The 25,674-nt window shown below is 42.9% G+C and overlaps 1 protein-coding gene across 1 annotated transcript; it reads right to left on the reverse strand.

The window, feature by feature from the left end:
• Positions 1-862: 862 nt before the first annotated feature.
• SELE (selectin E) lies at positions 863-16,569 on the reverse strand. The gene is made up of 14 exons (XM_079981412.1): positions 15,843-16,569; positions 14,824-14,922; positions 13,833-14,219; positions 12,235-12,342; positions 11,924-12,109; positions 10,684-10,869; positions 10,373-10,558; positions 8,431-8,616; positions 7,523-7,708; positions 6,578-6,763; positions 5,698-5,808; positions 4,423-4,444; positions 4,250-4,307; positions 863-3,151 (listed from the first exon to the last, which is right to left on the reverse strand). The coding sequence occupies exons 2-13, from the start codon at positions 14,858-14,860 to the stop codon at positions 4,259-4,261; spliced, it is 1,830 nt and encodes a 609-aa protein (XP_079837538.1). The 5' UTR covers positions 14,861-14,922; positions 15,843-16,569; the 3' UTR covers positions 863-3,151; positions 4,250-4,258.
• Between the last annotated feature and the right edge of the window lie 9,105 nt (positions 16,570-25,674).

Here is a 25,674-nt window from a genome sequence, read left to right on the forward strand (position 1 = left end):
CTCCTGGAAAAGGGGCAGGCCCCACCTAGGAAGGGTTCAGCGGCTGGCTATGGCCTGGCCCCTCATTGCTCTTGTTTGAGAATAAGAGATTAGCAAATCAAATTACAGGAATTGGTGGAGATGGCTCAGTTGACTAGCAAACTCAGAGGAAACTCAAAGCAAAAATTTGCGGGGAAATGGGATGGTTATAGAAGATTATGTTCAAAAATACAATAGTTTTGACTCTGTGCTAGCATTCGAGTGACAAAGGAAGTAAAAGGAGGTGGGTAACAATTAAGGATTTATTATGTTTTCAGAATGTATTGGAAAATTTATATAGAAAGGTTTATTGTTTTGTGTGCATTCGATTGTAAGATAAAACATATGCGAAGGGACTTGACAGGAAGTCAAAATTGAAGAAAATATTTTCTAAGATAAAAGGGGGGAAACTTATTTTCATTTTTGTGTGTGTGTCTGTACATATGTGTGTTTTGTATGGAATGTTTGGTAGTATGGTTGTAATGTGCTTTGTAACATAAAATAATTCAATAAAAATCATTTTTTTAAAAAAAAGAGAGAATTTGGGGTGTTCAGCTCTACTGTGACTGAAGCACCCTCTCCATCCGTCAGACACGGAGTCCTGTGCAAATGGCTCCATCTGCTGGTCACAGTGTTTTCTCACTCTTAATATGTCAAGGGAACAATCTCTGCAAGAGTTTCATTCCATGGAAGCTCTGTGGCGGCAGGAGAGCACTCCTTCTGTGAACTGCGCCCTTGTGGTGGATGAGCAAAACAAGATAATAATCCAGGCAGCTGCTGCCACCAAAAGTTGTGAGTTCAGACTCAGGCAGTTCAGACTTAATAATGCAAAGTTTCAACAGGCTTTGAATTCAGAACTGTTTTATTGGGAATGCACGTAAACAAAAAAGCACAGTAAACTTCTGGCAATGGCCAAATTAAATACATTAAATAAATTAAATACATACCATATTTTATTATGTTTTAGATTTAAACTGTTTGTGTGCTTCTAGGGGGGATTTGAAATATAAGGAAACCCCACGCCACTGTTTGAAGGGGTAAACCACTAATACCCTGATCTGAAACACATTGCTTGGTAGACAATCTCACTCATTCATTCATGGCCTATACTTAGATCAGGATTTAAAAGATTCGGATGACCGGGAAGCTAGATTTAACCATGTTTACTAGGAAATACAATACATTGTGTCACTGATTTTAAGGGAAACATGCTTAGGGTTACTGCCAGGATCTTACTGGAAGCTATCCATCAACATGCTACTGAAATTATATCCCAATTGTCTGAACATATACCAAATAACTGTTAAATTTTCAGTCTCTACATTTCAGGTACTCAGATTTTGTATATTTTTGTACTTCATATATAACAGGATATCATTTCTAGTAGAGAGCTAGAGAGCTTGTGCAGGTGCAGTTATAAGGTACCGGTAGTTCAAAGTACTCCTTAGATGCAACTGATATATTCATTCTGAACGAATATATAATGGAATGGTTATAAGAGGAAAATAAGATCAGGCAAGCCCGGGACAGGACATGGGCATCATTTTCAGAAATTAGCAGTGCCTTTTAACTGTATTTGATAAAATCGAAACACCCCCCCCCCAACCCCAATTTAAAATATGTAACAACTCTTCAAAGGAAAATTCAGAATTAAGAGACAGAATTTCAGGGAATGGACGTAACCGTCTGCACCCTTTGTGCTGTTGGCCTGATATACAAGAATATAAACTATTTAAACAACATTGAATTGGAACAAATTAAGTAAAATTGAGGTATTCCAAGACTGTGGATATAAGCCACAATAAGGAAAATATGCTTCCATTTGTTTCAACGGTTTTTAGCTGTGCTATTTATTAGGAGGATTTTTAGTAAATATAATTAATTCTACTACTTTTTTCTGTAGATAATCTTTTTTTTTTGTACTGAAATGAAAATGCCCAAGCAATAAATATAATCAATATAATTGAAATTACAGTACCAAATCCCATAGGGATGAAACATTTCTAACGCCTTGGATTTAATTACACTTTTGCTTTCACAAAGAAGGCTCTGGTAGGGAAAACACTCTGTAAAACATAGCAGCCAAAAAGGAAAAAAAATCTACATTGTTATAACTGAATTAAGGTTACGGTAGCTTTGATAAATGTTTCAAAGTCAGCATTTAAGAAATTAAGTAGACGCTACTATCCTAAAATTAATTTCAGGGCTAGCTAGATAATATATCTATAAATATTGCTGTAAGTCACTTGGAGATCTTCAGGTTACAAGCAACTAATAAGTTTAATAAATATAAATAAATAAATAGAGCTCACTTAAAACAAAATAATATCTTCCACACCAGGAGGAAGATGTGAAACTCATCCACATTTATTTTTTGGCAAATATTTGTGACTATAAGAACTTGAAGTCTGGGTTTCAAAAAACACTTTTAGGATGTGAAACAAAATGTTTCCTATTCAAAGGTGCAAATCTAAAACCCATCTCCAAGCAGAATCTAAAATCAAAACAGCACATTTTCATAGTTGGTCTTTTTATATATATATTTGGATTTTGGTATAGATCAACTATTTTGTATGGCAATCAAAATGCAAAATTCTGGGCGAGGATTTCAACATATGCATTTAAAAGTTAAGAATCGGAATGTGAATTTTTCCACTACTGCATTTGAACTCTAAGCATTATACAAAGAATTATTTTATCCCACGAAATGTGGGTAATTATCCACCGGAAAATTTCTCCCTGCTAGACTCATTGAAATGAAAGGGAACTAGCTGTTCAAATATCTTCCACAATTGCTATTCAGTGCTCTTCCTCATCTGATGCAGCTTCATCAATTGAGATGTCCAGTGGGTGGCAGATGGCTTTGGTGTAGCAGGAAGATTTTTCTCAGGTTACTGTGGTACCTTCTCTTCAGTTCCAGGATGACAGATCTCTCCGCCAGAGGCACCGCATTTGATTTCTGTCCATGCTCTGAGAAGCCTGGTGGACACTGGCACTGCCATATTCTCTTGCAGAAGGCAAATGTTTAGCTCAGACTGTTCTTACTGATAAAACACAAGAACTTCTGACGCCTGACTTACGGCCATTCTTCATTCTCCTTCCTCACATACTCCAGAGGAGACGGCTTGAAATCCTACAAAAATAACAATGTTTGAAATTTAAAAGAGGTGCGTCCAGGAAAAACCTCGTACACCGTACAATCCTATGCATATTTACACCTTTCCGTCCCACTGAAAATCAGTGGCACTTGCTCCCAAGTACTGTATTTTTTGCTCTATAAGACTCACTTTTTCCCTCCTAAAAAGTAAGGGGAAATGTGTGTGCGTCTTATGGAGCGAATGCAGGCTGCGCAGCTATCCCAGAAGCCAGAACAGCAAGAGGGATTGCTGCTTTCACTGCGCAGTGATCCCTCTTGCTGTTCTGGCTTCTGAGATTCAGAATATTTTTTTTCTTGTTTTCCTCCTCCAAAAACTAGGTGCATCTTGTGGTCTGGTGCATCTTAGACAACGAAACATACGGTAAGTGTGGATAAGGATTGCAACCACAAATTCTTATTTCAGCCAAGGGGAAGAGGCTGAAACAAGAACTTGAATTATCTAGGAGAATGTGGTTAGCATCCCTGGATATCATGGGCTGGTTGCTATGATGTCACTGGTGGGAAAATATACTGAGTGAGATGATCGACCTTGGAGTTCCTATCTTAAAAAGAGAGAGAGAGAGAGAACGAATACAGACTACATCCAATGTTGGACAAAGAAGCTGAGCAATAAGAAAATTGCTATGTTTCTAGACACACAGAGGGCTGGAGAGGAAGTTTTATTCTATGTTTAATCAATGATTTAGTAGGGATTGACAATCTGATAATCTGATAAGTGACCTCACTTGTTGAAACTGCAGGAATTGATTGATGGATAGTTATCTCAAAAGGAATTAAGTCAAAAACACAAGTATATTGTAATGTGAGGTTATCTGTAGTGTTTGAAGTTAAACTAGAATTAATTGGGGAATATGATGCAGCACTAAGGAGAACCACTGACACATCTAGGAAGGTGTGCGAGAAGTCAGATTTGGAAAAATGTTAAATTTGTCTTAATTTAATTTAATTTGCTTAAATTAGTGACCAATCTGTAAAAACTTAAAAATCAATAAAAAAAGATTTAAAATAAAAAATAAAAAGACCCTTACTCTCAGCTTTATATGTCTTTTCCAAATGAACTTTCTCATGGCTTACCTGAGTGAATTAAATCAGGTGACCAAAAGTAGCTTCAGAATTCACGCTGTAGCAACTGCTGCGAAACAGAAATTAAAAATGCATGTATTAATAAATCACTCCGCCATAAAACAGTGCTATGTCAACGAAATATTACTTTGAATTTTCTACATAAGTTTTGAAACGCAACGTACCTGGCAGGAGAAAATTTCTTCGCTGCAAAAGAAGAATAATTATTATTAGTATTTGGACACCAAGGATGCAGTTCCATGCACAAGTACCTAGGGAAAAGGTTCTACATTCCCAGGAGCTGCCTCCACGTTATTTTGCTAATATTCCACTTTCTTAGCTGTACTAAGATGGACACATTCGACCCGGCCTCTTGCACTCTTTTACACACTAGGGCTCTATGTGGAATTCTGTGTGAACCGGGGGTTGCTAGACTTTTTGGGTCAGTGAACACATGGAATTCTGAGAAAGTGCTGTAAGGCACCAGTCACAGAAACGAGAGGATGACAATATTATGCAGGCCTGCCCCACCACCAGGCTCCCCCATCAATGGGGAAAACTGGTCCCTACATCTGCCATCACATTGCTTACATCACACTTTTTGCACCTCTCCTCTGTGCAGAATAGAACGGAGGGTATCCACTCCTGGCATCCCATGAAATGTGGGCAAGTTTAAGGAAGAGTGTTTAATACAAGGATGCCTAAAGGTAAAGGTAAAGGGAACCCTGACCATTAGGTCCAGTCGTGACCAACTCTGGGGTTGCGGCGCTCATCTCGCTTTATTGGCCGAGGGAGCTGGCGTACAGCTTCCGGGTCATGTGGCCAGCATGACTAAGCCACTTCTGGCGAACCAGAGCAGCGCATGGAAACGCCGTTTACCTTCCTGCCGGAGCGGTACCTATTTATCTACTTGCACTTTGACATGCTTTCGAACTGCTAGGTCGGCAGGAGCTGGGACTGAGCAATGGGAGCTCACCCCGTCATGGGGATTCGAACCGCCGACCTTCTGATTGGCAAGTCCTAGGCTCTTGTGCAGTGTGGATTACTGAGGGGATATTAACTGAGACCTTTCAGGGTGTCATAGGAGAGACCAGCAAGTGCACTGGCAACCTCTGATTTAGGTAAGCGTTAATGCCTTTAGTTGAGATTCTTGCATGGGGGGGGGGGTTGAACTAGATGACCCTCAGGGTATTTTCCAACTTTACAGTTTGTGATTCTATGATACTCCATATTTCTGCCTCAACCCTTTGAGTGCAACTAGGGTGGAATCTACACACATATAAAAAAACGCTGTGAAGGTGCTTAAAAAAAATCGTTTTGAAAACGATATTGAATTTGCCATAGCTCACTGTCGCCATCCGGTGTCACATTTTGTATATTGCACTTTGCTACGCATTTAAAACTGTGTACCTTAGTCCTAGGTGTAGCTTGGTAACAAACAGATGAGGGAAATATCTCACCTTTCCTCCGAAAACGCTTCATGAGCCAAATAAGGAACGATCCTATTGAAAACAACGAGGCCGAAGTGACTGTGGCTGCAATTGTCACGTTTCTTGAAGATGCTGAAGGAGCTGAAGTTGGAAAAAGGAGTATGAATGAAATCAGTGGTAAATCACATTTATTATAATACTTTATAGCTGTCAGAGGTTATAGCACAGGAGGCTTCAAATCAGCACTTCTGTTCCTCTGTAATCTCTCATTGGTAATCTCTCCATAGCAGCGCTTTGCCTGGGACCATGTTACCACTATTCCCCCTCATGGATAAACTCCTGCTTACAACTGATTCCTTATCTCCCATAATTCATATAAGTGTTTCCCCTTTCCAACCATCTTCAGAGAGCTGCATCACAAGAGACCCTCCATTAAAAGGTAAAGGGACCCCTGACCATTAGGTCCATTCGTGACCGACTCTGGGGTTGTGGCGCTCATCTCGCTTTATTGGCCAAGGGAGCCGGTGTACAGCTTCCAGGTCATGTGGCCAGCATGACTAAGCCGCTTCTGGCAAACCAGAGCAGCGCACGGAAACGCCGTTTACCCTCCCGCCGGAGCGGTACCTATTTATCTACTTGCAGTTTGACATGCTTTTGAACTGCTAGGTTGGCAGGAGCAGGGACCGAGCAATGGGAGCTCACCCCATTGCGGGGATTCGAACCACCGACCTTCTGATCGGCAAGTCCTAGGCTCTGTGGTTTAACCCACAGCGCCACCCGCGTCCCTAGACCCTCCATTATGTGTTTCTAAAAATGCTTCCTTTTCCCACCCTGATTTTCAAGATCACTCAAAGGTCTCTTCTACACCGCTGGCATTACAAGAAAGGATAGCAATGAGATGAGCGGATACCTCCACATGTGGGAAGACTTGACGTCCAGTTTCCTGCAGCCAAGCAATGGAGTCTGTGGGAACCATTCAGCACCCATCCCTCTGCACAGCTGACCTCACAAATTGTGCCGTAGACAAAATGTCTACCAGGGTCCGAACAATTTAAGAAGCCGTTCTCAGGGGGTGTCAGTATTTCACACTGTATTGCTGAAATACAATGATGCAGATATTAACCTAAGGACTCAGCTATACAGCTGCAAATAAAACGTTTTAAGTGGGTTTTAAAGTGCAATATACAAATGTGTCACTAGATGGTGACAGCGAGCTATGGCAAATTCAATACATTTTTCCAAAATGTTTTTATAAAAAGCATTTTCACAGCTTTTTTTTATATGTGTGCAGATTCCACCCAAGTTTAGTAAACTGCGAGTTTCTGTGAACATTGATCTAGTTTTCATGTAACAGCAAAATAAAGTAGTGTAGTCTAGAAAGAGGATCGCCTGCTCATCTTGCTACTTGTATGAACCAGCCACTTGGAATATAATTAAAGAGCAGACTATAAATATAGCAAAACTAATAATAGGCCTGAGATACAACTCTACTACAGACAGGGGATAAATTTGGTTTGGTTTTGATTTAAATGCAATCCTACATCATTTGCATTTCCCAAAACAAGACACAAACTGAAACAAAGCTATCCTTCAAAATTTCCCCTCCTCTATATTTTGTGATTCAATTCTCCTATCAACAAAAAATTTGATAAAAACATATATTAGTTAAAATATCTATGCATTTATTGGCTCTTGCATATATTAGTTCTTGTATATATTGTGCAAAATTGTACACAAAAATGTGTACGTTAGGAGAAATGCATACTACAATGCTGATGAATTTTCCTGAGGGCTTTTTATTTCAAAGTATCTGCAAACTGATTTGGAAATGTGTTGAGATGGGCTTAAGTCTCACCTTCACAAACAGGAATTGGCTCTGACCAGTGTCCCTTGAATGTGCATTGAATTTTGGATGATCCTCTCAAGGTGTAGCCCTCCTCACAACTAAATTCGCAGACTGAATTGTAGCTTGGTTCTGAATCCAGGTGGGAGCAGTTCACAAAGCCCCTTTCAGGCTGATGCACCACCTCACATTTCACTGCTGTAAGAGACCGTTGAAACTTAGGGTTAGTTTGCATGTCACAGGGACACCAGAAATAAGAAAAACATAATCCTGTAATTAAAACAAAATAAAAAAATTCCTTCCAGTAGCACCTTAAAGACCAACTAAGTTAGTTCTTGGTATGAGCTTTCGTGTGCATGCACACTTCTTCAGAACATCGGTATCTGAAGAAGTGTGCATCGTATGCTTCTTCAGAAAGCTCATACCAAGAACTAACTTAGTTGGTCTTTAAGGTGCTACTGGAAGGAATTTTTTTACAGTGGTGCCTCGCAAGACGAAATTAATCTGTTACGTGAGGCTCTTCGTATAGCGGTTTTTTCGTCTTGCTAAGCAAGCCCATTGACGGCTTAGCGGATTAGCGCTATTAGCGGTTTAGCGGCTTTTAGCGGATCAGCTGTTAAGTGGCTTATCAGCGGATCAGCTGATAAGCGGCTTAGGGCTTAGGAAAAGGGGGAGGGAAGGGAAATAAACCCGCAGGAACTCTCAAGACATTTCGTCTTGCGAAGCAAGCCCATAGGGAAATTCGTTTTGCGAAGTGCCTCCAAAACGGAAAACCCTTTCGTCTAGCGGGTTTTCCGTCTTGCGAGGCGTTCGTCTTGCGGGGCACCACTGTATTTTGTTTTAACTATGGCAGACCAACACGGCTACCTATCTATAATCCTGTAATGCAGACAAAGGCAATGGCCCAAATGAGATAGTACCTTCACACTCTGGTTTTTGTCCATCCCATTCTCCATAGGCACCGCACTGGAGCTCACTGGACCCTCTCAGAACAAACCCTTCTGCACAAGCAAACTTGCAGGTTGAATTCCAGGGGAAATTCCCAGAAGCGTGAGAGCAGTTCAAGAATCCATGAGCCGGAGGTTTCAGTTCACTACACTCCACAGCTGTTAAATGACATATTCATCTGCATTAGTTCTGTCTTGGAGGTAACAAGAAAAAATACACCTGGCGACAAGATGGGCTTAGGCTTTTTGTGGATGGGAAAGGGGGCTGCAGGTGAATGGACTGGGAGGCTTGAAGGTTTCAAAGTGTTAGACTCTACCAAGATGCTAAAGAGCAGCAAGATTCCCTCACTCTGAAATTCAGTTGGGCGGGGGAAGCTCATAATTGTAAGGTTACATTAATGAAGGGTCAGTTGTCACTACTATGGGCAGGGAGTGTGAAGGGCCTGCATGCTATGGGAAAACATACAGTGGTACCTTGGGTTACATACGCTTCAGGTTACATACGCTTCAGGTTACATACGCTTCAGGTTACACACTCTGCTAACCCAGAAATAGTGCTTCAGGTTAAGAACTTTGCTTCAGGATAAGAACAGAAATCGGGCTCCGGCAGGGCAGCAGCAGCAGCAGGCCCCATTAGTTAAAGTGGTGCTTCAGGTTAAGAACAGTTTCAGGTTAAGAACGGACCTCCGGAACGAATTAAGCACTTAACCTGAGGTACCACTGTATTCCCATGTTTCTTTGGGCTGAACTACACATTAACACTTCCATGCTTGAATATATCTTGCCACGTGAAAGGCAATACCTGTTTTGATAATAGGTAAAGGTAAAGGTACCCCTGCCCGTACGGGCCAGTCTTGACAGACTCTGGGGTTGTGTGCCCATCTCACTTAAGAGGCCAGGGGCCAGCGCTGTCCGGAGACACTTCCGGGTCACGTGGCCAGCGTGACATCGCTGCTCTGGCGAGCCAGAGCCGCACACGGAAATGCCGTTTACCTTCCCGCTGGTAAGCGGTCCCTATTTATCTACTTGCACCTGGAGGTGCTTTCGAACTGCTAGGTTGGCAGGCGCTGGGACCGAGCAGCGGGAGCGCACCCCGCCGCAGGGATTCGAACCGCCGACCTTTCGATCGGCAAGTCCTAGGCGCTGAGGCTTTAACCCACAGCGCCACCTGCGTCCCCCTGTTTTGATAATAGTTAGAGCTAAAATGTAGCAGTAGAAAGTCTTGATAAGCCTTTAGATGTGTAAGTGGGACTTCTGACCTGGGACAAATAGCAGCTTTGGGGAGGAAGGCTCCCCAAAGGTAAAAAAGCCTCACCTTGTGGTTCTGATCTGGATTGCCCCTCCCATGACTGCTATTTGAAAGAAGCGTAAAGGAACTGTGGTTCACAATGCTTTCTTTCTTTTTCTGATTTGGTTTCTGAAAACACCAGGGGCCAGAATCAGTTAGTAGGAACAGAAGCAGGCCAGCCAGCCTGTTTCCAGCTCTTTCAAAACAACTACCGTATTTTTTGCTCTATAAGACTCACTTTTTCCCTCCTAAAAAGTAAGGAGAAATGTGTGTGCGTCTTATGGAGTGAGTGCAGGCTGCGCAGCTATCCCAGAAGCCAGAACAGCACAAGGGATCGCTGCTTTCGCTGCGCAGCGATCCCTCTTGTTGTTCTGGCTTCTGAGATTCAGAATATTTTTTCTTGTTTTCCTCCTCCAAAAACTAGGTGCGTCATGGTCTGGTGCATCTTATAGAGCAACAAATACGGTATTTCCAGAGATGTGTTGAAAGCTTTCATTACAAACCATTTTAACAGATTAACAAGTTAAGAGAGATGAGTGGGATTCAGCTCAATTTAAACCAAGGGAATAAAAATCATAACTGCAGATTTTTCAGAACATTTTCTTTCCTGTGGATAGGAAATCCTACCTTCACATGCAGGGATTGGCTGTGACCAGCGTCCCTCGGATGAACACTGAATTTGAGGCGATCCTCTTAAGGCGTAGCCTTGCTCACACACGAAATCACAGGTTGAGTTGTAGGTCAGTTCTACGTCCACATGGGAGCAACTCACAGAGCCATTTTCAGGCGAAGGTACTGCTTCACATTTCACCGCTGAAACAGACACAGATCGTGACCTTGGTTAATCCAGATACATTACAGGAGAGTGCCGGGAGGGGGGACGGGGTGTGCGCACAGAGAAACATAATGAGCTCCGTGAAAGTAAGCAAAACTAGTACCTTCACAGGCTGGCTGTTTTCCGTCCCACTCTCCAGATGCCTGACACTGCAGCCTGCTGGAGCCACTTAAGGCGAAGCCATCTTTACAGCCAAACTCACACGACGAATTCCAGGCAAAATTCCCAGAGGGGTGGGAGCAGTTGAGGAACCCGTGAGCAGGTGTCTGGAGCGCATGGCATTCCGCAACTAGAAATACAATCAAAATGCTTTAGGTTTGTCTTTGTTCTCCAATCCATAAGATACACGGTACCTGAAGCCGAACATGGATTCCTCACCTAACTACCAAAGACGTGACAATTTTTTCCAGTTTGATGACTATTACAAATTTAAAAGTGGGACCTGAAACAAATTGTTGCCGTGTGGAGTGCTCCTGTTCAGGGTTCCAGCTGGCCAAGCACTTTTCTAGGTTACTCCATTACAGAAACACACCCACCCACACAGTTTTCAGATACTCCATTCCATCTTCACTGCTTGCATTTCTTCCCTTCCTACAGTTAGTCATCATTCTGTGGCTTTTGAACATACTCTGGGCCAGCTTTGAGGAAGTGTATTCCCTTAATTTTTTAAAATGTGGGTTGTTTTCTTTTGTTTGTACTGCTGCAAACCTTAGGGCTCTCCCAAGCCTGCTTGATTCCTCACCTCTTAAGTATGGGTGGTGCCATTTTGGCTGTCTCAGGGAACACCCCCCAGAGAAAGAGAACTTGGGATTTGAAGGTGGTTTGGGCTATCCTATTGGGTTGTACCTTGGAAGTCGAACAGAATCCGTTCCAGAAGTCCGTTTGACTTCCAAAATGTTCAGGGGAAAAAAATGTTCAGAAACCAAAGCACAGCTTCTGATTGGCTGCAGGAAGCTCCTGCAGCCAATCAGAAGCTGTGGAAGCTTCTTGGAATTTGGGTTCCAAAGAATGTTCACAGGAAGCTCCTGCAGCCAATCAGAAGCTGTGGAAGCTTCTTGGAATTTGGGTTCCAAAGAATGTTCACAAACTGGAACACTCACTTCCGGGTTTTGCGGTGTTTGGGGGGCCAAAACGTCTGAGTACCAAGGCGTTTGGGATCCAAGGTATGACTGTATTGTCACAACTCCCACAGAATCTAGCACAAAACAATGTCCTTTGCCAACTTATCAAAGATTTTGATGCTGTATGGCTAATGAAGACTCACTTCCCTCATCACTTCTAGGGTTAAGCTAAGAGGTTCTGCATTAGTTTTCATTCATTTAGGACTCGCTCAGTTCACTGACCTTTACACAAAGGGGTGGGTGCAGACCAGTTTCCAGAATCGGTGCACAATACGGGTTCCAGTCCAGTGGATTTGTAGCCTTCGGTGCATTGAACATGACAAGACGAGTTGTAGCTAAAATCCTTCACTGGGTGGCTGCATTCTAAGGTACCATGATCTGGTTTTTTCAGTGTGTCACAGGTAATTACTATAGAGAAGGAACACAACGAGCAAGGAGTCAGGCAAGGCCGTTGTTTCAAGCAATGTGCATTAAAGCTACAGGGTTAGAGATGAATTGCCTGGTTTGAAAAAGAACTATACGATTAATCCTACCATGTTCACAATTGCGCCCGTAGAATCCTGTATCACACTGGCAGGTGTAATTATTAATAGTCTCCACACATTTGCCATGGCCGCTGCAGGAATGCAGATTACAGGAGGCTGCAAGACAATTAACAGGCTATAAATCACCCCATCATATGTAACATGCTTTAAATGAACTACAGTATTACAAAGAGTGAGTGGAACAGGGTCTTGGCCCTGAAGACATTGATGCATTAAACCACTTTGAGTTTAATATCGCATCATATGTAGGCCACATTCTCAGGCTTCACATCCTCTTTCTTGGCCTCGTGCCCTTTCGGTGCTGCCCATCTTTTTCTCCTTTGTGGATCCAAGGGGGAACATGATCCACAAGGCAGCAAACAACAGAGAAGTCCACAAATTGGAGTTACTGGAGGGTTCTCCATTCTCTTCCTTTTATGCAAAAGTTTTATTTTCACCAGTCTTTGATATGGTTTCCCTGTAGAGCACTGCACCACTGCATATCACTTGGCTATCACAAGGTGTCATCGGCACAGTTGTCCTGTGCTTATTTTCCCAGCTTAGGCCACTTCCACACGGTTGCTGTTTTGCAGATGGGATTCAATCACACACTGGCAAAATCAGATGGATATATCCAAAATTAAGGTGGATGTATATGCTCTTGTGCAGCAAACCTGCTCCCACCACCCGATAAAAATAAACATCATACTTTTTGCAATAAGGGAATTAACAGCTGTGTGGGATTAACAGCTGTTAAGACTAAGGTACCAGATTTTTTTCAATGAATCCGGGGACACTTTTCAACTTCAATGGATTTTGTATGGGGACTGATTTGAAAATCCAGGGACTATCCCTGGGAAACGGGGAAATCTGGTAACCTTAGTTAAGACCTCCTTGTGAACAAATCAGAACAAGGAACAGCTGACTTTGCACAACCCCCTTGCAAACTTTGTGCAAATGAGTAAAATGGACAGCTTAACTAACTGGCCCTCTTGAAGTCATCTCAGGCTTACAGACACCAGCAACAGTTTGAGCAAGAAACATACTATTATTTTTTATTACTTTATCGGTTTATTAATTTATTGATAAACAAACTGAAAGACTTCACTGACGATCAAAAGGCGTTTACTGACATTCTGTCCCTAACCCATAATACATTTATACCCCATAGGCAGGTAGTATTATTATAGTGCTGATACTGAAGAGTGAATAGACTGAATAGAGAACAGTGGAACTGTGGTGCAAGCCTGCGACTGTTTAGGGTTCATCCCTCTTTATCATTGAATCAGAGCAAGTATCAGCTGGGTTTCCCAGCGACTAACGTTTACTCCAATGCAGCAGTAAAGTGGGTTTTCCTAGGGAAAGCAGTGATGCAAACGGAAAACCTCTTGGACCTGTGCCTAGAAAGAACGGGACAAGCAGGAAACCACTCAGACCCATGCAATCAGGGCACGGAACAAGTGAAGTAAATTTTAAAAAGTGTGGACGATCCCTGAACATTCAGAAGTCTGCATGCCACACAATACAAGAAGCCAGTAGGATCTGCTAAACAAGTTTCTAGCTGTTTTAGAGGCAAATATTTTAGTCAGAAGGATCCCATCCCATACCTGTATAGCACAAAGCCCTTTTCTTATTGCTGCAACGTTCATCATTCCACTTTCCTGCATCTTGTATTCGGTTGATGTAGATTTCCACGCAGTCCTGGTTTTTCCCTTTGTTGTTTGGTTCACCTTTTGCCCAGTTTTTAGCTTCTTCAGTCAATGCCTTGTTCGTTCCCACCCACCTCCACACATTGCCAATTTTTCTGATCCCAATCCAGTAGTACGATCCATTATAAGGGATCTCTTTGTTTAAGTACTCGTTTTCCTCCTTATTTTGAATCGCAACCAGGTGGGTAAAGTGGGTTTTACACCATTTCTCAGCTTCTGTATAATTCATGGTTTCAAGTGAATAATGATATGTCCAGCAGGTGCTTTCCTTAAGCAACAAAAGTCCTGGAAAAAGAACACGTCATCAAGTTGCTATGTATGTCTATTTTTTTAGAAAATGTTGCTCAGAGAGCTCTCCAAGCCTTGAGGGTTCAGAAACAAGGTTTATGCTGGAGTAAGAAGACAAAATAGACAGACGGCCAAATCAAGTGGTAAATGGTGGAAGGAGCAGCATCATGGCTCTATAAGTGGTGAACGACCATGTCATTCCCAGTGATTGACCTGAGACGCAGGAATAGAAGTTTGAGGCCCTTTGGAAGTAAAGAGCCTACTTGCAAACAAGGGAAAATTCATAGCTATGAAGATGGGTGGTGGAGGAAAGCAAATGAGCTTGGAAACTGGCCTATTAGTACCAAAAAAAACCAGTGAGAAGTCAAGGAGGAAAGGTCTCCTGAACTCTCTAGGCTAGATGGAAGACAAAGAGAAGAAATAACATGACTTCGGACAACTGGTCAGGGCAGTCAAGAAGGAGAGGCTACACTCTGTATTCCTTTTTTAATCAAATAGAGCCCCGTTTGGGGCTCTATTAAAAACCAGAGGAGTTCCCAGAAAGCTGAACTGTACCCATCCCTTTTCTAGAGGATTTCCCATTCTGAAAGACATTACTTACCATAGGTGAGAGCAGACAGGAACCAAAGGGCATTCATTATGGCAGGAACTGACTATACAGCTTTTTTTCTCCTCCCTTGAGTTGACTTTGCAGAATTTGCTGTATAAAGAAAAAAGGAAGCACAGCACATTTATGGTAAGGAATGGGTTTTAAAACAGAGGAAAAATATGTTGAGGTTGAACACTGGGACATGGTTTTAGGCTGTGAGGTTTGATGTACTTTTCTGCGACTACAATCCTATGTATCCATAATTACTTGGTAGTAATTGAATTAAATAGGATTTACTTCTGAGGGCTTGCCCACACTTCAGCTTGACCCGTGCCTAGAAAACACAGGCCTGAGTGGTTTTCCCCTTGCCCCACTCCTTTCCCAGGGAAAACCTGCTTTTTAGCTTTAAATTGAATAGATGAAAATCCTGAGAGCAGCAAGCCCTGAGGAGATGGGCATAGGAGGATTACACCGCAAATAACATAATGAATGTACCTAACAATGAAGGTGAACACTTGACAGTCAATCTCTTCTTAGCAGTTAGGATAGTACATGCTCAATACTGGAAAAATGGGCAATCCCAGCTATTACAGAATGGGTATTGGAAAGAGGCACGCATGAACACAGTAACAGGTTCTTAGAAATAAAAATTTAAAAAATAGAAAATTGTCCAGTAGTACTTTAGTACTAAGTTTGTTCTGGTATAAGATTTTGTGTGTATGCTTATACCAGAAAAAACTTAGTTGGTCTATAAGGTGCTACTGGACAATTTTTTATTTTTATTTCGATTGCATCAGACCAACACAGCTACCTACCTGAATCTAGGTTCTTAGAAGAAATGGACAAATCACACACATGGAATTCTTTTCCAAGTGGTATTGTTTCGTTATGGACAAGAATCATCATTTTGAGTTCGGCCCCTTATGCATTTTTGCATTTCAGCAATGGTACAATACATACATGGCTTACTATCTGTTTATTAATATGCAATAAAAATACATAAACATGCACACAGAGTCTTGCTTACTTACCAACAATAGCTGCAGAATCCTGATTCTCAGAAGTATGCTGGTGTAGCTGCCTAGATGTAGAGTCTGTGTCCTTGGTGAGGTCAGTATTCTAGGTTTTGGCCGATGACCCGTCTTACAGCTTTCACTTGCTGATACTTAACAGTGAGCCATGAGCCCTGGGTCTTTTATACTGTGTCCAGCAAAATGTTACTGAGGAGGCGGGGAGTGAGAATTTCCCTGGGTAGGAAAAAAAATGATTTGCCAGGAATATCCGTGTTTCTAAATTAGTCAGACAGCCTCCCTGCCTCTTCCTTCTCAAAACACTGGTGAGCATCTGTGCTATTTTTTAAATTCCTGGACATAGAAATCTGTCCTAACAGTAAAAAAAAAAAAAAAAAAAGCATTCAAGTTTCTTTGCTGCTGTAGCTGCAAATGGAATTGTGTTTGTTTCATAAGCAAGTTCTGTATTCTAAACTAGGGAAATTCACATGGTGGAATCAAAATCTGCTATTTCAGTGAATCAAATTTACAAATTGCTCTTTGTGTTATTTTCTTCCAAATCCAAATTTTCAAACTTTTTTTTATAAATAGGTTTCAGAGGGGAAAGGGTTTATGTAGATTGCTCAGGTTTGGGCTGAGTTGTGTTGTTGTTGTTATTACATTTGTATACCACTTACATGAATGGGACGCGGGTGGCGCTGCGGGTTAAACCACAGAGCCTAGGACTTGCCGATCAGAAGGTCGGCGGTTCGAATCTTCACAACGGGGTGAGCTCCTATTGCTCGGTCCCGGCTCCTGCCAACCTAGCAGTTCGAAAGCACATCAAAGTGCAAGTAGATAAATAGGTACCGCTCCGGTGGGAAGGTAAACGGCATTTCCATGCCCTGCTCTGGTTCGCCAGAAGCGGCTTAGACATGCTGGCCACATGACCTGGACGCTGCACGCCGGCTCCCTCGGCCAATAAAGCAAGATGAGCGCCACAACCCGAGTCGATCACGACTGGACCTAATGGTCAGGGGTCCCTTTACCTTTTACCACTTACATGCCCAAATGGCTTCTAAGAAGTTTACAATTATAAAATTGTAAGAAAGGAAAATGTAAATCAACACATGATTACAGCTGGACGGTCCAATTCCAGCCTCGGAAAGTGGCACAGGGAGAGAGGGCACACTCGCACGCCCAATACTGCTGCTGCAACCCTCTCCACCGCTTCCGCCCCGGGGTCAAGTGGAGTCGGCTGGCAACATTGGGCTATTGCGTGAGAAAGCTAACTCGGGAGCTCCCTTGCGTGCTTTAGCCAGATCCCAAAGGCCCGCAGCTCCGGCCTCAACGAGTGAACCTGTCGTGGGGGCACCTGGTTGCGCGCCCCCTGAAAAAAGTATGCCCGGGGCCACAGCCCTGCCAGACCACACTCCCCCTCAAGTACGCCACTGTGATTATCTACATTGACAAGGCAATGTCTGATAACCCCTAGCCACACCCAGGACTTCAGTAATTGCCAATGTTTTTACATGTGCGGAATCAAGCCCCCTGCCCCTCCTTTCCTGGCCATGGAGAAAATCCCTTAATCTGGATTTTTAGATATTTTTTTGGCAGAGTTACAAAAAGAAAAGCATACAGAAATAAATCGATTTTAGAAAGGGGCAGGATTACACAGACGCACAAAAAATCGAGACACCTTGTGCTCTGCTCCACTCCCCATTTGTTCCTGCCCAGGGTGGCCCTGCCCTCTCCCTGCCCCTCGGCAGTGGCAGCCTCTCCTCCTCCTTGCCTGCCCTCCAGCTGCCGCTACGAGCCGCTCAACAGAGGAGGCCAGCGGATGCAGCCACGGAGAGGCAATGGGATGCTGCCTCACAGCCAGCGTCACTCGGGACAAGCATCTCCTCCCCGAGCTCAGTGGCGGCAGTGCTGCTGGAGGAAATATGGACATTCTGAGATCAAATCAGAAGCCAGGATGGCTTTTTGTAATTCCAGGACTGTCCTTTGAAAGATGGGGTACTTGGAGGGCCTTGGCCAGCAAGTGCCAAGCGGGCCTTGGCCAGCAATAAAGGAGGCGATTTTGAAATACATTTCTGGGCCAGAAGTAGACCCAGTGTGTAAAGAGCTTCTAAGCTCTCCACCTTGCTTCGACTTAACTTGCGCAATTTCAACCGTGGGCAGTTAAATCGTGCAAGTTAACTGCATGTAAGATACCATCATCCTATGTACATGTTTGCATATGCTGTTTAGGCTGGCCCTGAAAAGGGGCCCTATATATACTGAATGCAGGCATCGGGGTGCCAACTTGAATAAATAATGATAACAACAACTATTTATTTATTTATACCCTGCCCATCTGGCTGGGTTTCCTCAGCCACTCTGGGCAGCTTCCAACAAAATATTGAAATATAATAGTCTATTAAATATTAAAAACTTCCCTAAACAAGGCTGCCTTCAGATGTCTTCTAAAAGTCAGGTAGTTGTTTTTCTCTTTGACATCTGGTGGGAGGGCGTTCCACAGGGCGGGTGCCACTACCGAGAAGGCCCTCTGTCTGGTTCCCTGTAAGTTGGCTTCTCGCAGTGAGGGAACCGCCAGAAGGCCCTCAGCGCTGGACCTCAGTGTCTGGGCTAAACGATGGGGGTGGAGATGCTCCTTCAGGTATACTGGGCTGAAGCTTTTTAGGGCTTGAAAGGTCAGCACCAACACTTTGAATTGTGCTCAGAAACGTACTGGGAACCAATGTAGGTCTTTCAAGACCGGTGTTATGTGGTCTTGGCAGCCACTCCCAGTCACCAGTCTAGCTGCCGCATTCTGGATTAGTTGTAGTTTCCGGGTCACCTTCAAAGGTAGCCCCACATAGAGCGCATTGCCGTAGTCCAAGCAAGAGATAACTAGAGCATGCACCACTCTGGCGAGGCAGTCTGTGGGGAGGTAGGGTCTCAGCCTGCGTACTAGATGGAGCTGATAAACAGCTGCCCTGGACACAGAATTGACCTGCACCTCCATAGACAGCTGTGAGTCCAAAATGACTCCCAGGCTGCACACCTGTATTAGAGGGGCCCAGATAAACCCCACCCTGCACAATCAATCACAAGATGTGGCACACATACACACACACCATTTGAATGGCAATGCCCATCAACTTTGGAGAGGCCCAGCCCCCTCAAATATTTTATTGGTGGGGGGCCAAAGGGACCTTGGCCCCCAGGAGTTTGTTCCTGTGGTAGACATCATTTCTATAGGAATACCAATATAAGTTTCCCTTTGTAGTTTGCAATTGGAAATCATGTAGCATAATAATCTTTGACATGTTTAATGATGCAACCCTTTTCAATTATACCCCCCCCCCAAGTCTGAAAATTCATTTGTGATTTGAAATGTGTGCTTTATTATGATTTGATATTTTCCCCTTAGTGGATTTTATGAGCTTCCTACTAGGCATCACTAACACTGAAACCTACTTTTATTGATTGAAGTTTTCTAAATGCCATGTTGGAACTTTACTGGAATAATACATCATTAGTAAAGTTCCAGAAAGGAAGGAAACTCCACCAGGTTGTAAGCTTGTTGGTTATGAAATACCTTTCCTGTCGAGTGTCCAAACAAGGAAAAAGGTCACTGTAAAACTTCCACCAAGTTGCTTGTTTTGGCTGCTTACCCAGCTTCACTGGAAAGTGGGTAATTAAGATTATTAGCAATAATCTTATTGTTCAGATTTGATCCTTTCCATTAAACCCCTTTTCTCCCCTATGATATTTTCCTTCTCTCTTTCATTCCTTTTTCTTTTTGTGTTGTGTATCTTAGATTGTAAGCAGGGACTTTCTACTGATATTTCTTTGAAAGTCGCTCTCAGTCTTTGGTAGGGGCATGTTGAGGGAGGAGTGTTAGAGGAGCATTGTTATGTGATTGTTTTAAAATATAGTACGTATATTTCTACCAAAAAAAAAGCATTTGGAGAAATCGTTTTATATAGTATTAGCAGGGGCTGAGTTGGGTAATATGGTGCTGTGAGTGAGGACAAAATTTTGCACACATGCATACCAACATAAAACATAACGTAACAACATAACATAACAACAATATAAGCCCTACATGTGAGTTATTTTGAAGAGAAGGGAGTAGGGTTGTCATAGGTCCAGGAAAACCCAGACATGTTCTCCTTTTGGGGGCCAACATGCCCATCTGGGATGGCAGCGGCTCGTGATGCCGACTTTTGTGATCTTCAAGATATGGCAACCCTAGAAGGGAGACCATCGAGGGGCATGTTTGGCGGGGGGGGGGGGAGTATGCACAGACCAAAGGATCTACTAGGACTTTATTTACACCATTTTTTCCTAAAATGACTGTTGAAGTCATTTTGGTAGGGAGAAAAAACCTACTTTTCATCAGAAAAGTATGTCATTCTTTCTTATGATTTAGGTATGGGCTCAAATATATATCCTGAAGACCCCAGAAACAAAACTTTTCCTGATCTGAACAAAGCTCAGAAACATGGAGAAATAATAGAAATCTTTACTGTTTCAAGGTAGAAATGATTAGCAATGGAAAAGTGGGAAGAGGTGGCAGCAGCCAACATAAGATGTTTCCTGTTTTGTGGCGCTCGTATGAGAGAGTGTTGCTTTAATCTTTTGGTATTAAGTTAAATGACTCCTTTGTGTGTAGAAAAGAAGAATTGAAATCTAAGTTTGGCACGACATTTCTACTAGGAAAAAGTCCTTTGGGTATGGAAATAAGAAGATGCTGAAACATCTTTTTGTTCTTGCCCGGGTTTTACGTTTAGTGGAAAGTGAGGAAGCCCTGGATCCTGCCAGCCCCAAGAGGCTGGGAAATTTTGTTTGTTTGACTCAAGTCTCCAATCTGTCTGCCACTCTCTATTGTCATAACTTGGAATTCTGTGCTTGAATCATACAGGCTGCCTCATTCAGTTCGAGGGAAAGAACAATGTTTTTTGATATGGCTGGAGACACACTGATTTGAAAGAAGTGTCACTTCCTGTGCTGTATCTACACACTTTCTTCTTGTCTCTCTGTTGTCTCTACTCAAATAGGTTTGAAACAGTACAAAATGTGTTTACATGAGGCAAGTGGAAGAAATGTGTTCACACATCACGAGCAGCTAGCTCTCTTTGATACCTTTTGTTTAAATATGGATGCAAGAGAACTCTAAACTTAGGCCAACGAGACAGAATTTTACTTTTCAACAGAAACAATTACAATCATAAAGCTGTCACTCTGTCCCTTCCTAAATGGGAGTAAGCAAGCCACATTGAACTTGATGCAACTTTGAGCAGACCTGTATAGGACTGGACTGCAGGTGTTGTAAAATCAAATCATAAATGGTATTTTGATGCAGGGTGGCATCAAAGCACATCTTACCACAGATTTTTTTCACATGTTCAGTACCAATACGTACTGAATATCTGAATGGAACTGTAGACGAAGGAATAAATGAGAGTGGCAAATATAGAGAGAGGGAATCCAGGGCTCAGGACAAACAAATCTGGACTCATCACCAATTGCAAACAGGATAATGTTACTTCCAATGGGTGGTCCAAAAGTTGCACACCGTACAGGTTTTTTTAATTGTGGAACAGCATTTCATACCTCTACCCTACAATACACAACTGCACTATAAAAAGTGGGCCATCACTCTGCAGAAATAAATCTCAACAAAAACAATGAAAATGGCACCAGTGGAGATCTTTTGCTACCAGGGCTATAAACTTGCACTGCTGCAGACAATGGTGTAATGCTGCACTTCCTTACAAAGTTTACATTCACATGTCTAAAATGTGTTTAATGACATTTCAAGATAAACTCAAGGCCACAAATCCATTGTTTGAATCCCAGTTCTTCAAAGTTATTGGTAAGTGTTGCAAAGCGTCCAGTAAACACTTGAAAGGGTATTTAGTTGTGCTTCGTTTATGACTGTAAATGCTAAGCCAGCATTCTTACTCTGCTTCTGTGACAGATTCCAGAAAGGCATCATTTTTAAAGTTTAAATTGTACGTCAGATTTATATATAAATATATATTTAGAACTAATGTGGTATTGTTTTGGTTAGACTGGATCAAACCACGACTTGCCCTCCAGGCACTGATTTTTCAAAGGTTGTCCACTGTGGAGAAGAGCTTGAAAATAAAAATACCCGATTATCATTTTTTAACTGTTGTCAATAGCCTATTTGAAATATTAAACCCCCCATATATATGGAAGTGCTCTAAATATTGAAGCACTGCTCAAACACATATGATGGAATTCTTCCCTTTTGATGTGTCTTGTCTACCAGGTGTAAAGAGGAATTTCCCCCCATGGCTCATCTTAGCTGCCCAGTTTCCCCCCAGGTCTAAGTAGGCCACCTCTGATGTATTTATGGGAAGTGCTGAGAAAGTGCTAATATCTCATTTCCACACAACCCCATACCAATTTACTTCCAAAGATACTGTCAAGGCCTATGGCTACACCTGACTGATGGGATTCTCTTCTGCCTGTCAACCCCTCCTCCTTTGACCTTACAAGATAAAAGATCGGCCTTCCCTATGTATTTTTTTTTAATCATCCTTTCTATCAGCTTTGTCAATGGGTGATCCATGCATTTTGCACATAAGATTTTGAATCTCTCTGCAAGAGTGTCTAGTACAGGTTATCTAGACAAGTAAACTATCGGATTTATTTTTCATCTATACCCACCTTTCTCTCTCATCCCTTTTTCTTAACAATAATAACACCTATTAATTGGAATCTGGATTTTGAGTGTATAAAACCAAATACATTTAATGAAATTCTTATATTAATTTTCTTAAAGTTAGTTTGAGGGTATTGTGTAGCCCATATACATACTGTAGTTGGTTTTGAGTCCCTCCAACCAACGGTGTAGCTCCAAGAGGGCCCTGGCGCCAGAAATGTTTGTTTTGGGAGTGTAAGCCTGTCCTCTCAGCCCCAGATTCTAAGGAATGTGTTTTATTATTATTAATTAAATTTCTATACCGCCCTGCATCAGAATATCACAGTGTGGTTTACAATATAAAAAGTCCTTATTGTACTCCTTGTCCTTTCGCTGCAGCCTCTGCTGTTGTAACCCCTAGGATGAAAGGACTCACATTTAAAATTTCCCATGGTGTTTAGTTATGTTAGTGGCCCCTGCCTCTTGCCCAAGCCAATAGGAATACAGTATGAGGATAAGCACCTCATATTATGCTCATGTGTTCGCGATGTACCTTTTTCAAACTAACAAACCAGTGTGACTGCCCCCCTCCCTTCACAAATGGGGGGACATTTTTATTTTGTTTGTGCGCGATCTGAAAACTGCAGGTAGTGCAGAAGGCTGTGGCACGATTATTGGCAGACATGAGACCCCCCCTTCAGTTTGCTACCGGGCCAAGTTCAAGGTGCTACTATTATTAGCATACAAAGCCCTTAACGACTTCAGTGCACCCATCTCCCGCATATGTGCAAAACAGGAAAAGTTCAGAATCCTTTATGACTGACTTTCCCCCATGCCAGCTCTTCCCATCCAAGACAAAACATAAAAGTAGCTCGTTTTGAACGTACTTATTTCTCTATGTTCACTGCCTGGGGAAAGTGAAATATTTCCCTGTCTTGACGTAAAGAAGGATGTTTTGCTGGTATGTGAGTTACTGAAACTAACTTTAGAATCTAGATCAAGGATTACTTAAGTTTCCTTGGCTATCTTTTTTCTTTTTAATGCAACTTACCATTTCTGTGCATTTGTCTGGCGTCTTTAAAAAAAAATGCTGGTGGTGACTGACAGGCTGGAAAAGTGCAATGCAGCCTTGAAAAGTGCAATGCAAAGCTTTGAACGAAGCTTCTTGGACTTCAAAGGCAGGGAGATCTTGATGGTGGCAGCAGTGAGTGACCAGATTCCTCAGAAGTACCTACCTCTCCCTTGAGTGAACCCTCTGTTTGCCACACCATACTTGGGCTCAAGCGAGGATTGTTTCTTGTGAGTAAAAAGAGCACACCTAGGGGATCTTTCCTCCATACAAAGCAAATCTTTTGGACATAGAAAAATAAATGTCAGAGAACGGCTGGCCTTCTCCTGCGATGTATTTTATTATCATTTTGATGTCTCCCACCTTGCTCACCATGTGGGACACTACTGACACAGTTCAGTAGAAAAAGCACTTGGACCCCAGAGCAAAGAAACCCAATGCTGTTTAAATGCACATTTCACTTAGGCAGTGAAATAACTAAAAGTAGAATTTCAATTTTACAACTCCTCTCTCTGTGTGTGTACATGCCTTGTGAGCCATAAGTGGGCACCTTTGAGAAGTTTCTCTGCAAATTGGCCCTGAACAATCAGCTGAAGTGCTGTCCCGTATATGAGCCATTAGCACTTCCTTTTCTTTGAAGAAACGTTCCATTAGATGTCCTGTTGAGCAAATAAGAAGTCTCTTGGGCGTAATGAACAAAAGAACAATGCCTCTAGAAATGCAAGCCAGTGACTAAATATTAACTATCTATAGAGTTTGCATGCTTGGAATGCTGATTTCTAAAACCATCTTATCTTTCTGGTACCAGATGTACTTCCCATACCCATATCCGCATATATTTCAGACTACTTGGGCAACAGAACAGAGATATAAAATTGCCCACAAATGGTTTGCTCATAATTTTTCTTGAAGAGGGGAATTATTCATTGGTGCAAAGCCAGCTATCATTTGAAATGCCTCCATCTATCCACTTTGTCATTGGTTATGAGACTAGCCATCAAGCCAGAGGTTTAGAAGCAACCTAAGCAAGGAAGTAGGGACGCAGGTGGCGCTGTGGGTTAAAGCCTCAGCGCCTAGGGCTTGCCGATCGAAAGGTTGGTGGTTCGAATCCCTGCGGCGGGGTGCACTCCCGCTGCTCGGTCCCAGCGCCTGCCAACCTAGCAGTTCGAAAGCACCTCCGGGTGCAAGTAGATAAATAGGGACCGCTTACCAGTGGGAAGGTAAACGGCGTTTCCGTGTGCGGCTCTGGCTCTGGCCAGAGCAGCGATGTCACGCTGGCCACGTGACCCGGAAGTGTCTCCAGACAGCGCTGGCCCCTGGCCTCTTAAGTGAGATGGGCGCACAACCCCAGAGTCTGTCAAGACTGGCCCGTACGGGCAGGGGTACCTTTACCTTTACCTTTAAGCAAGAAAGTAACTGTTTACAGATTACTATAAAAATGTAAAGGACCCCTGACAGTTAAGTCCAGTTGCGAATGACTCTGGGGTTGTGGCGCTCATCTCATTTTACTGGCCAAGGGAGCCGGCGTTTGTCCGCAGACAGTTTTTCTGGATCATGTGGCCAGCATGACTAAGCTGCTTCTGGCGAAACCAGAGCAGCGTACAGAAACACCGTTTACCTTCCCGCTGCAGCGGTACCTATTTATCTACTTGCAGTTTGACGTGCTTTCGAACTGCTAGGTTGGCAGGAGCTGGGACCGAGCAACAGGAGCTCACCCCGTCGTGGGGATTCGAACCGCCGACCTTCCGATCAGCAAGCCCTAGGCTCAGTGGTTTACACCACAGTGCCACCCGCGTCCCTACACATTACTATACTGAAGCATAAATTCTGGACCACCCAAATCCTATACCGCTCCTTCTGGAAGACTATTTTCCGGGTGCTGTAGCATTGTGTCCGGTTCAAAGTTTTGTTTTTATGTTCCATCATCCTCGGACATAAGGCACCTAATAAAACGAGAACAGAAGCCTTGCACTTCAGTCTTGGGCCACCCAAAACCATAAAACACTGCCCCATAGAAGAATGTGCTCTATGAGCATTAATGACCAGACCAGTCTTCTCAGGATCTCCCACCTCTTTCTCTCTCTCACTGCAATTCCACCCACCATGACTCTGGCCCTTGGGTAACTTTCCTTATGGGTTTA

The sequence above is a fragment of the Podarcis cretensis genome (genome assembly GCF_951804945.1).
Source record: "Podarcis cretensis genome assembly, chromosome: 6".
In the NCBI taxonomy this organism is placed as follows: Eukaryota; Metazoa; Chordata; class Lepidosauria; order Squamata; family Lacertidae; genus Podarcis; species Podarcis cretensis.